Source organism: Epinephelus lanceolatus, chromosome 7, assembly GCF_041903045.1.
Source record: "Epinephelus lanceolatus isolate andai-2023 chromosome 7, ASM4190304v1, whole genome shotgun sequence".
NCBI lineage: Eukaryota > Metazoa > Chordata > Actinopteri > Perciformes > Serranidae > Epinephelus > Epinephelus lanceolatus.
In genome coordinates, this window is record NC_135740.1 from 44198450 (window position 1) to 44211489 (window position 13040).

Sequence of the window (13040 nt, forward strand, 5' to 3'; positions counted from 1 at the left end):
GTTGTTGTTATTTTAACCTCTGAACCTTTATTTTTATTTCCATCTCACTGTTTTCTGTTGTCGTCTAATCTCATGTGCTTCCTGTCTGTTGCTCTCAGCTGAATACTTCAGAAACACCTCACAAATACATAGTTTAGAACAGACTCAGTAATTTCCCAAAACAGCTGGTTACTGTAGTTTTTATCAAACAAACAGAAGGAACGAGTGCAATTTTTGGGGACTGTTCACCTTAAGCCCTGTTTCCACCAAACTCTTTCAGTCCAGCACCTTTGGAACCAGCAGTAAGCCTTCAGACATGGTACCTAGACCCTTGGTGTGTTCAGACAGTCCTCTTAAATGTGGGCGGGGTTGTTGTCACTCACTGCTCCGTCCAGCACTCGCTGTATTTCCTCATCAGCGGTGACACAGATGGAAGTCTGCACCTGGTTTATCGTCCACAGAACGAGGCTGCACGCCCACATTTTCACAACAAAATAGAACAGGCTGCAGTGAGAGTCTCTCTCCGTGGGATATTTAAAAATAGAGGGTTTGTGCATTTAGTCCTTCTCAGGCAAGCTCAGGAGTTTAGTGTTGCTGTAGCCCACAGGAAAGACGCTCTGCAACGCTTCTTTTTCTCCAAGTGAGGATTATAATATATGCAGTTTGCATAATCCTGTCATTGTTAATATATCTTTTTAAACACTCAAAGATCCACTGAAGTTGTCACAGTGAAATTTAAGGTGTGCTGATGGATTCATGTCATCAACTTATGCATTGAGTAACATTACAAGTTAACGTTCCACCTTAAAAGTTGCCGGCAGTCGGCCCAGTGAATGAAGTTATTTTTTCTCAGACTCCAGCTGCTGTGAGAGGCAGCAAAACATCCTTTGATTTTATAGTTACAGTTTACTAATAAAACTCTCCACAGTATGAACAGTGGTTACATGAGCCTCAAAACCAGACACAACTCAGCCCTGAGCAGAGTGACCGTCCTCTACTGACCAATCAGACTGCAGTGTTCACAGCTCCACCTTTTAGTACCAGATCTGTGTGCTAGGTACCCCAACAGAGGGGGGACCAAACATGGGGACGCTAAGGAACGGTCAGCATAACTTTATAAAAGCATGTTGATGGTGTTTCTGTAATTACTTTCACCATCGGCCAAATGTTAAGCGTGAGTGTTGATACAGATGATGATTATGACGATGATGAAAGTGATGCTGTACAGACAGGCCCTGTAACTAATGTGAAAGCAGGTTTGGCCGCTGCTAGTGAGGTGGCTCCAGCTCGGTCAGGGGTAACCAACCTTTTTTAAACTGAGTGCTACCTCAAGGGTTCGGAAGAATATGGAGGCTACTTGTTTGATATAATCTTACTGTTCAGAATAAAGATTATTCATTTAATATGCTACATATGATGAGACTGTCCTGATTCCTCACAATCATTAATCAATAATAATTTACCATCCTAGGAAACACATGTATTTAATAAAGTTCATGGCAGAAAAGGCTGATTCACACAGAGAGGTTGAACCAAACAGACAAGCAGCTTTGTACTTTTCTGGGTCCACAAGACACCAAAAATTTGGTGCACCTTGGTGAGCTTTGAGGTGAATGTTACTGTGCAATGTAGAGATTTTCCATCTCTACCTCTCCAGCATCCTTGTTCAATGTTGCACTTAGTTGCTTAGCAATGCATGAAAGGATTGGAAATGAATGACACACATGGCTCCAGCTGATCAAAGTCACAAAACCTGTCCTCAGACTCTTGCCCAAGTCTCTTCATGAGTTGAGAGTACTTTTCTGCAGCTCTGTCAAAAGCTCATTCAGCCAGTCATTCAGCACTGACCGAACAGAAGGAAAGTGCAGCATTTTCCTACTCTGTAAACGCACGGAGAAGATGTTCATCTTGGCTTTAAATGCGTTGACAGCACTGATGATGTCAGAGGCAGTCTTACCTTTGCCTTGCAGTTCACAGTTCAAATGATTCAGTTTCCCAGTGATGTCCGTCAGAAATGCAAGGTCAAGTATCCACTCAGTGTCCTCAACCATCAGCTGCACTGTGCTGCTGCTGTCCACTGACTCATCGCACTGGATGCTAAACCACCTGCACGTACTCAGATCTCAGTCCAGCTGCTCCATCAAGTTCCCGGACATAGCTGACACTCTTCTGACGATCGTACTTGCCCTAAATTGGACGACTGAGAGAGCGGAGATTGCTTCGGGACCATTCTTCTCGCCTTGGAGCACAGTGTTTGCAATTTCCATCATTGCACCTTTCAGTACATCTCCATCTGCAAAAGGTTTCTTGTTCTTTGCAGCTAGCAATAGCGCCTTCCACCGCAGGAACTTTTATCAATTACCCGGAATTTTGAAAAACCTCTGCGCGTTTCCACCGAAATTACCCGGGTAAAAAACTTTCCCTCACCCCCAAATTTACCCTGGAAAAAATACCTAGTAGGGGGGTAGGACTTTTCAGATTACCCGGAATTCTTGAGGGGCGGGGCTGTTTGCCGTAGAACACTGATCGGTGGAACACACATTTGCAGCGTTCTGCACTTCCTGGTACGGGCAGCCGCTGAAAACTTTTTTTTCATTTCTACAAGCTTCACTTTGTTTGTGGTTTGATTAAGGATGGGTACTGAAACCCGGTACTAAATTGGCCCTGGAGCTAAATTATTAAAGACCGTAGTATTGCTAAGCGCTAATGGTATCGGTTCTTTTGTGCCGGCGCTGATCTCCTCTACACACATCTACACACACCGATGTGACACGGTAACCAGCGAACAGCCGAGTGGCCCTGGTGGAAACAAAGTGAAGACAACTCGAAAATGACTCGAGTTGATGGCAGCTACACTAATTACTGTAAGTGACATTAACCCTGAGCGAGTAAGAAGCCAATACTTTATCAAAACGTGTTCAGCAGCATGAACATGTAGACATGTAGACAGGATATTCAGTTTGCTCCGTCCACAGTCTCTCATCCACTGACACTAATGTTATGTCTGACACAAGGACAGCACGGCAGTTCAGCTGATAGTTAATTGTTACTAATAAGCTCAAGTGACAGCTGTCTGTATGTAGACTAACTTAGTTTGATGCTCATCTTAATTTATATATCATTAAGGGTAATGTAAATCACTTCTCCTTGAAACCTGGACTTTCCATGAGGAATAAATCACGATTTCATACATGATATGGAAAATTAGCGCCTACAATCGCATGGTAAACTCAATCTGTGGACAGTTAAACCTGTTAAATCCCATCAGTAGTTGTGTTGAGAGATTTTGCTCTTGGTTCCTCATAGCCAGTGGCAGTCTGAACACATTTGGTGCGCTAGTTGAGCCTCCCGCTGGCAGTTTCCGACCAAAAGCTATATTTTACAAGATTATATTGAAAACGTCATGAGGACTTTAATTTACCTTCGTCCAACACTCATTTTTACTGAACAACCGCTGGTTTAAAACGTCTAACAGCACAGCTAGCGCTAAACTGGAAGAACGAAAACAATTACACCAATGGGCTTTAAAAATGCAACAAACTAAAATGTGACTTGTTTGGGCTCTTGTTTCTCATTATCATCATATCAGTCACGTGTCGTGCCCTAGTCTGTATGAAAGAAGCTACAATTTTAAAGTTTGACTGAGTGATGCTCGGGAATTAGGACTCGTGATTTCAGTATTTCTATAAAGTCCTGGCTGAAGCCTTGTCTGGAAGCAGGCGACCCTCTCTTGACTTCAGACTCTGTCACAGTTGCAGTTTGTCAAACTTTGTTCTGCTTCACCTGCAGATCACCTGCTGTCAGTTGGTGTCCTTTTAAATAAAGTTTTATGTATTTTCCAGCAGAGCAGAGACAAAACCCTGAAGATGTTGAGGTAGCTCTGATCACAGACCTGTTCATGTGAAATAAACAGTGTGTTTTGGATCTGCAGGGGGCTCCGGTTGGATTTGTGTTGCCCTGCTGAGTTACGTCACATGTTCTTCCTCTGCTCTCTCAGCGCGACACGCTTCAGTCATGTAAAATTCATGGTACATATCTCTCCACTTTAAAAGCTTTAAGTGCTTTTGCTGCTCGTTGTTTGTCTGCAGAAACAAACCCTGCCGAGACGCCGTGTGAGTTCATTCTTCAGTCCGCAAAGATCTGAAACGTGAACATCCGACACGAGCTGAGCTCTTTTTAAATTCGAGTTCAGTCTGAATCCATCAACGAGGAAATGCAAAAGGAGGGAGGAAATTGAAAACGGTGTCTGTGAGATAAAAACAAAAAACCTGAAGGGGATTTTAAGTATATCAGCCGGCAGGAGCAAGAAAAAAAAGAGGAAGATATCAAAATGACAAATGGAGACACAAATGAAAACAAACTCGCTGAGCAGCAGAACAAGGAGGGGAGCTGAAAATGAGGGTGTAAAGGAAATGAAACCGAGTGTGATACGAACACGCTGCTGGACTGTAGAGCCAGAAAAACGTCTCTGGTTCAGCTCAAATTTATGCTCCGTTTTTTTCGTCCTAACTGTAACAGCAGCTTCACCAGACGCACCAGACTCTCAGAGCTAATGTCTGGAATAATCTCTCTAATCAGACCAAGTGTGAAAAATGTCCTGTGAAGAAGCAACAGACTCCGACTAATCGCTATAAAAAATGTATTACTGCTGATGGGTGCAGTAAAACTATATTTTCTTAAACACTTCCTCACACCACCATGTTGCATCAAACAAAAACTGACAAAGCAAATGCGGAATACTGAACTGAAGGTCTTTCACACGTCTGTTAGTTTGATTCAGGAAAGAAAAGGTTTATTTCTCACATGTTTTTACAACAGATACAGTCAGTAATCATGGGAATCCCACAGATGTAACATCCTTTTACACCGAGGAGGAAAACGGCATACTGAAGAGTTGCTGCGAGGCTTTCCAACTTGGACTTAAGGTTGATTGTGTTTCTTTATTTTGACTGATGTGTCCAGCTTTGGGTCGCCCCTAGATCCTTATAGGAGGGAGCTGGCACCTTGTGGATCCCTTAAAAGAAAAACTGCCTCCAGACCATGTGGAGGGTGCCGGTTTTAAGGGATTGCGTGTGGTAATGATTTAGAGGAGGAGCAAGTTGACCGAGCCTTCTCTCCCTCCGCTGCCCATTCCAGAGAGATCTGTCAGAGTGCCCTGATTGGTGCCCATGTTCCTTGTTTATTATGGTGGCGGAAGAATAAGGAAATTAAACAAATCAGCAAGCAACTAAAGCCCCTTTTACACTGCCAGATTTTCCACGAATGTTGGGCCGTTTTGCCGGCAAGCTGCGAGCATTTAGACACACAGAGCCGGATTGGCGAGTTGATCCGAAGTGCCCAATTTTCCGCCTCGTAGGGTAGACATATTGGTGGAACCCTTTTGGTTTAAACAGACCGAGGCGGCCTTCTGCAATGGGAGGGGCTGTTGAAGATTTGTGGGAGGAGCTGTCGATGGCGCTGCACATGCGACCCACTGGCGGTGGATAAACAGGAAACAGCTCATAGCAGGAATTATCCTCGCAAACGAAGAGGCCATTAACCATCAGATGACAGGGACGGTGAAGAACGGGCCGACTTACGAGAGAATCGCCGAAGGACTGACCAGCCGCGGCTTCCGTCCCACGTCACTGTTTACGTCACACGCTGAGCTACACGTTTTGTTACTTGCTCACGCCCCCCATTGCCCCGAAAAAGGCACATTCTGTATAAACAAAAGTAGGTAGGCGGCATTTTGCTGCACTCCCCGATTTTGTTTTTATACTGCCAATGCTGAAAAAAGACTGATTGGGCTTTCCTGCAAATTTGCACAGTTCCTATCTAGAAAGGGCTACAGAAACAACAGAAATAGTAACATAAAAATTTCTGACCAGCTTCTCCAACGATGTTAAACCCCATGTCAAAAATCTTGGCGTGGTATTTGACTCCTCCGTAAGCAAATAAACGCAACTTTTTCCAACACTGCACCATATCCAAAATCAAGCTGTCTCTCTCCCTCAAAGGCCTGAAGACGCTCTCATCTCCTCCCGTTTGGGCTGCTCTAGCTCTCTGTACACCGGTATGAGTTTGTCCTCTCTGTCACGCCTCCAACTGGTTCAGAGTGGTGCTGCCAGACTCCTCACAGGTGCCTGGAAGAGAGACCATATCACACCTGTCTTGGCCTCCTCTCCACTGGCTGTAAAGTTCAGAATTGATTTTAAGGTTCTCCGGTTTGATGGTCTGACCCTGTCCTCCACAGCAGACCTCCTAACCCCTTATTCTATACTCAGGTCCCTCAGGTCAGCTGACCTGGGGCTCCTGGCTGTCCCATGCTTGTTTCCCTTTCCTTATTTCTCATTTTGCTTCCTTCTTTATCTCCTGTTTTCCCTTCATTGTCATTTCATTCACACCTCCTAAACCTTTCCTTCTCTTCATCCTCTACTTAATCCTGCTTTTCTTCTCTACTTCTTCTTTTCTGATGTTGTTATCCTTCGTTTCCCCTGCTTCCTCCTTTCCTTCTCTTTCATCCTACTTTTCTGTCCGACTTCCTCTTGTACGTCACGTCATCCTTCATTTCATTTCCTTCCTTTCTCCTCTTTGTTTTTCTCTTCCTTCCCGTATCTCCTTCTCCTTTCCTCATAACCCCCTCCTCTTCTTCTCTTTTCCTTTCCTTTATCCTGCTTCTTTTTCTTTATTTCTTTCTCCTCATCCCTCTTTTTCTTCATTTCTTCATTCCTTCTGTTCCTCCCTTCTTTCTTTCTTCTCTTCTTTTCTTGTAACCTCTTCCTCTTCTTTTCCACCACCTTTTTCCTTTCCTTTATCCTTCATTTGTTACCCCCCCTTTTTTCCTTCCTCAATATTTTCCTTTCCCTCTCTGCTTCTTTTTCATTTCTTCTTCTCTACCTTTCTTCCTTGTTTATCTCCTTCTTTCCATTTCTCCCACACTTCCTTCTTTTCTTCCCTTCATTGTCATCATTTCATTCACACCCCTCCTCCTGTCAACTTCATCTTTCCTTCTCTTCTCTTTTTCTTCACCTCTTCATTCTGTCTGTCCCTCCTTGTTTTCTTCCTTCCCTCCTTGTCTTTTTACCTTTCCTCTTCTTCTCCACCATCTCTTTTCATTTCATGCATCCTACTTTTGGTACCCTGCCAGTTCCTTTCCCTCTCAACATCTTTCTGTCCTTCTTTATCTCCTTCTTTCCATTCCTCCCATACATCCGTCTTTTCTTCCCCTTCTTCTCATTTCATTCACCCCCCCTCCTCTCACCTACGTCAAGCTCAGGGGTGATCGTGCCTTTGCACAGCATCCCCCTCCCAATCAGATCTGCCCCCTCTGCTGACTCTTTTAAGTCCAGACTCCAAACCTTCTTCTTTTCATCAGGGTTTGAGTCCCCGTGACGAGGCTTTCTTTGACCTGTGCATGTGTAGCTGTGTACCTGACAGTTGTGCTGCCTCTCGTGTGTGTGTTTTTAGCGACTAATTCCCTTTGTACATCACTTTGGTCAATGTGCGTTGTTTTTAAAAGTGCTTTCTAAATACATTTGGGTTGAGCTGAGACATGATTTCACTGGACAGGAGGGGGATGAAAACCTGTGATCTGAAAACAAACTAAAGCCTAGTTCACGTTACACGATTTTCACCCTGATTTTGCGTCACAGAGACTATCGTAATCCTTCTGTTCATACCTGGCGACGTGGGTTTCTGTCAGCGGCAACTCGCCAACTGCGTTACAACCTGTGTGTGCACACCACAAGATTTCTCCACCGAGCCCTCGCTGACAGAGCCCCAGATAACGCGGTGGCGTCACCAAACTTGGAGACGACACATCGCAAAGGCATGGATATTCTTTATTATCCTGGGTCCAAACACAACGCGCTCCCCGTGTTGTTGTTGCTTGCCGGCTTGTCAGTGTTGCCAGATCTTGGGAGAGAAACAAGCAACCAGGGCTATGGAAACAAGGTGGCTCTCAAGATCCTCTGCGACGTCAAAATCGTGGTGAAAATCGTGTAATGTGAACTAGGCTTAAAGCTGTCAGATGAATGTAGTGGAGTATAAGTACAATATTAACCTCAGAGATGTGGAGTAAACTTATAAAGTTACAGAATATAGAAGACTCAAGTAAAGTACAAGTACCTGGACTTTGTGCTTGTGTACAGTGCTTGAGTGAATGTACTGAGTTTCATTTCACCACTGCCGACAGGTCCAAATGAACCACACAGACAAACACAAATGATTCATTGTAAATGAGTCCCATCCTTCGCCTCAAACCAAACGGCTCTCTCTCAGTTGGCTTGCTCATGTGCATCTGATGGAAACCTCCTTGAGTCTGTTAGCTGGAGCTTTAACTTTCCACCAAACTGAAACAAACTCCTGCAGCTCGTCACCCAAACAACCACCTCACTGTGCAAAACTGATCCACGACCAGGAAAATGTCTCAGCCTTGTTTTGGGCTGTTTCAGAGAAAAGAAATCTCTGTGTTAAAATGGTCAGAAATAAACAGGAACTGTCAGCGTTGACATCAGAAACCTCCGAGACTCAGAGAGAGAAAAGCTCCCGGTAAATAGTGACAGTAAAAAAAAAAAAAACCATGGAGAAGCATCATCAGGGAGCAGCTCTACACTGCGTCTGCTCCTCATTAACACTGAGCTCTGCGGTAAGCTCCACCCAGCTGGCACCTCCAGGACGCCAAAACAAACCACACACTACTCTCTGCAGAGCTCGACTCCGCTCGGCTGGTGGAAACATGTGTGACCTCACAGCGACCCGCGGTGCCAGATGATTGGATCCCAGAAGGGAACTCCATCTGGGATGTGATTGGCTGAGAGGGAGGCTGAACTCTGATGTCATCTATTGCTCAAGTTGTTGTTGATGTTCGAGAGGGAACAAAAATATTCAGATGATCTCAGTCTCCCGTGTGTGTGTGTGTGTGTGTGTGTGTGTGTGTGTGTGTGTTATGGCTTCAACAACACTGTGGGTAATGAACGCCATAAGTTTGGCGTTGAATGCGAAACAGAAAACATGCGTCTTATTGAATCCGCCGTCTGTTGCAGAGGAACCACGTCTGGGCTGGGAGGCAGGGTGGACAAAATATTAGGAACACCTGTCAGTGTAACAGAATTTATTACGAACTACATCCTCCAAAAGGACCATAAAGTTTTAACTCGTCTCTAAAAAGTTTTAACAAGGACGATTTACTGCAGGGCTGTTTTATTAGACTGCAGTAGCTCTAGTTTGGTGTACCTAATAAACTGGAAACCGAGTGTATTTGACATTTTGTATATTTCAGTCAGAGAGGCTGTTTGCAGGTAGATTACCATCCATTTATGTTAGTAGTGATTATCAGCCTTACAGGTTAAAGGCTCCTGCTACAGCGACGAGTATGTTCACAATACCGTCATCAGAGATTTAACAGCTGTTCACAAAACTTAACATTTATTTACTTTTCAACAACACTGTTGTTAACACGTGGTTACATTTAGGAAACAAAATCACTTGGTTATGGATGGGAATAGAGCATGTTTTGGCTTAAAATACCCAGTTTTGGGACACAGTCCCTGCTGGAATGGTAGCTATGACTCATTAAAAAACACCTGCTTTTGGTGGCACAATCCCCGCTGGAAACAGAATCATGGCTTGGTTAAAAAAAGAGAAAAAGCTTTTGGTGGCATGATCCTTCCTGGAAACGCAGTAATGGCTTGGTCATGGTGGCACGGTGCCAGCTGGAAAGGCAGCGATGTTCCCGCAAAATATACCCACTATTGATGGTACAACGCCTCCTGCATGCAGTAATGGCTCAGTAAAAATGACGCACTTTCAGTGGAAATGCAGTAGGGCTGACCCAAAAATTCGAAGCTTCGAAGCTTCGTTCGATGGCATGGGATTCGATTGTGAAAAAAAAATTCGAAGCTTTGGCGCTTTTTTTCCCGTTTTTTGGGGGGAGGCCTTAAACGCAACACTAACCGCCACCAGTCCGATACTGACAACGAGTGCGCTCAGAGCTGGCAGACATGTCCAAGAGGTCATCAGATGTGTGGTTGCACTTTAAAATATGCCCCGACAACCCCCAGAAAGCAGAGTGCCAGATTTGCCAAAAGCAATTGACATATCACAACTCAACAACAAATTTGGGAAATCACTTGAAAAACTAAGTAGTAATTAAAAAAGAAAAATCTCCGACAAGGAAATAGAAAGCCCGATGCACAATGGAGACCTGCTATCATCCTGCTTGAACACAGACGACTAAATTCTTTCAACAATGTGACTCAAAATAATGATAAAATAGATTTTATTAATGTAAAATATGCATTTTCCAGTTCCACTGGTCCGCTCTGAGTCTGGTGTCAGAGACACTTCTGATGCTCTGAGTTGCGCATCTGTTTGATTGTGCTGCAGTATGCGCCGAGGGTTTTAATTTAGTGTTCAATCAAAAGTTAAACACTACTTATCACCGACCATTAGTGTTTATTCGTTTGTGTTTTTCGTCGTCGTTGAATGCTTCGAATTAAATTCGTTCTGAGCTCCGAAGCTTCGAATGTCCATAAATGGATTCGAAGGTCAGCCCTAAAACGCAGTGATGGCTTGACAAATAAACAACACCCGTACTACGCCAACTAGTATGTTCAGAATGCCGTCATCAGAGATGGCAAAACTTTACATTTCTTTACTTTGAACAACACCTTGGTTAATGTGTGGTTATATTTAGGAACAACATCACTTGGTTATACGTAGTTAGGAAAATACCATGTTCTGGCTTAAAATACCTAGTGTTGGTACACAATCCCTGCTGGAAACGCAGGTCAAAAACACCACTTTTGGTGCCACAGTCCCTTCTGCATGCAGTAACGGCTCAGTAAAAAGCACGCTGTTTTGGTGGCACAATTCCTGCTTGAAATGCGGTGATGGCTTGGCAAAAAAACAACACCCATGCTACAGCGACTAGTATGTTTTCAAAACTCCGGGGTTGCGTTTGACTGTGCAGGACAGGTAACGCTATGTTTAGTTTGCTTCTGATATAACATATAACGTTATATATGACAACACAGCATCCAGTTGCTAATGGCTAACGTTAGCCTACTGTAGCGTAGCCTCTGAAACATTAACGTTATCTTCCTTGTGCGTTTTCACTTACTAGTAACGTTAACGCTTCTATCTAATGTTAGCACTGTAACCTTATTCTAAAACTCATCAGTCATCATTGACTCCGGTTGAGTTTTAAAACTCACTTCCATGTATCTGATGTTACCTTGCCAACGCCTACGTCTATCATAGACGTAATGAGGACGTAATTGAGGAGGGGGGATGGGACTTTGGAGGGAGGTGGGAGTTGTGGATGTTCAATTTTTTTCTTAGTGCTGTGTGAAATGCAAGAAAGGTAAGAGTTGCTTTAACAGCCGCTAGCAAAACTTTACATTTCTTTACTTTTCAACAACACTGTGGTTAACGTGTGGTTATATTTAGGAACAAAATCTACAAAATTTATTATGGTTCAGAAAAGAGCGTGTTTTAGCTTAAATACCCAGTTTTGGTGGCACAATCCCAGCTGGGACGGCAGCTCAGTAAAAGACACCCAACTTTGGAGGCAAGATCTCTGCTAGAAATGCAGTGACGGCTCGTCAATAAAGTTCTTTTGGTGTCATGATTTCCAGCAGTTGATGAGGGATGAGCGTTCATGCATTCATCTGTGTTCATGCATTCATCTGTGTTCATGCATTCATCTGTGTGCATCAGTCATGTTACAGTTGTAATTCAGGGCTCAGGGTTAGTTTTGGTCTGAGTGCGGGCTTTTCCTCCGTGCTGCATTGGACTCAACAGTAAGCTGCTCTCTCATTGGTCTGTTGAGGGCAGAAGACTGACACTCGTCAGCTCGATGAAATATACCACTGTCCTTGAACGCAGCGTCAGCACGCGTCAGCTGACCTGAAGTCATTCACTGGTTCTGCTCTTGAAGAGTTTTCAATCTTATTTGAACGGATCAAAAAGCAGAGTGTGTCGACTGCAGCGCCATCACCTCCTGTTCCCTCTGCTGATGTCACACTGACACCTGAATGTATGTGTGTGTGCATGCGTGCATGCGTGTGTATGTGTATGGTAAATATAACGGCTCTAAACTAGTCTCCCCTGTGTGTGTTTTTGTGTCTTCAGGCTGACCAGCAGTATGCCAGCAGTGTAGCAGACAACCTGAAGCGCCTGTAAGTCCACCTGCATGATGGGATGCCATTTCTACGGCAACAGACCCGAGAGGGGATTCTTCCGGTCCCCTCTGTGTGTGTGTGTGTGTGTGGGTGTATGTGTGTGTTGCGTTTGTTGTCGGCTCGTACACGGCAGCCTTTGATCGCCGCTGCGTGAACAGCTGTGTGTGTGTGTGTGTGTGTGTGTCATTGTTCACGGCATGCAGTCAAAGTGCAGCATGTTAAATCATGACTAATTTATCACACACACACACACACACACACACACACACACACACAGGATGAACTGTGTCAGCAGCAGGAACCTTTTGTTGTACAAACACTCAAAGATCAAGTTTCATTTTTCCTTCTCCACCCCTTCTTCCTTTCCTTTCTCCATCTTTCCTTCTCTACATCCTTAATCCCTTCTCTACTGCATTCTCTTCTTCTCTACCGCTTTATTTCCCTCTCTCATCCTTGTTTCCCTTCCCTTTCTTCCCCCACTTAATCTCCTTATTCCCCTTCATCTCCTTCATTCCCATTTAGCTCACATTCCCTCCTCTCACCTCCATCTTTCCTTCTCTACTTCCTGTTTTACTCTCCTTTATCCTTCTTTTCTCTCCTACCTCCTGCTGTTCTTCTCTTCTTTACCTCCCTCTTCATTCCCTGTTTCTTTTCCTTTCCTTGCTTATCATCCTTGCGTTCCTACCCTCTTTCTTCCTTCCTTCCTCTCATCCTTGTTCCCTTCCTCTCACGTTCTTTCCCTCTTTATCTCTGTTTTCTCTTTTCTTCCCTTCAGTCCAATTTCCATTCATACTTCCTTCATCTTTCCTTCTCTACATCCTCTTTTCCTTTCCTAAATTGTGTTTTATCCTTCTCTTCCTTCCTATCTCCTTCTGCTCTTTTTTCATCCTTCTT

At 44.1% G+C, this 13040-nt stretch overlaps 1 protein-coding gene across 1 annotated transcript in view; it reads left to right on the forward strand.

Moving 5' to 3' along the window:
• The window catches only part of mgat4b (alpha-1,3-mannosyl-glycoprotein 4-beta-N-acetylglucosaminyltransferase B), a 184960-nt gene that overhangs the window by 82161 nt on the left and 89759 nt on the right, over nt 1–13040 (forward strand). The window contains exon 5 of the mRNA XM_033632849.2: nt 12097–12143. Within this exon, the coding sequence (XP_033488740.1) occupies nt 12097–12143 (47 nt within the window). The remainder of the gene's footprint in view (nt 1–12096; nt 12144–13040) is intronic.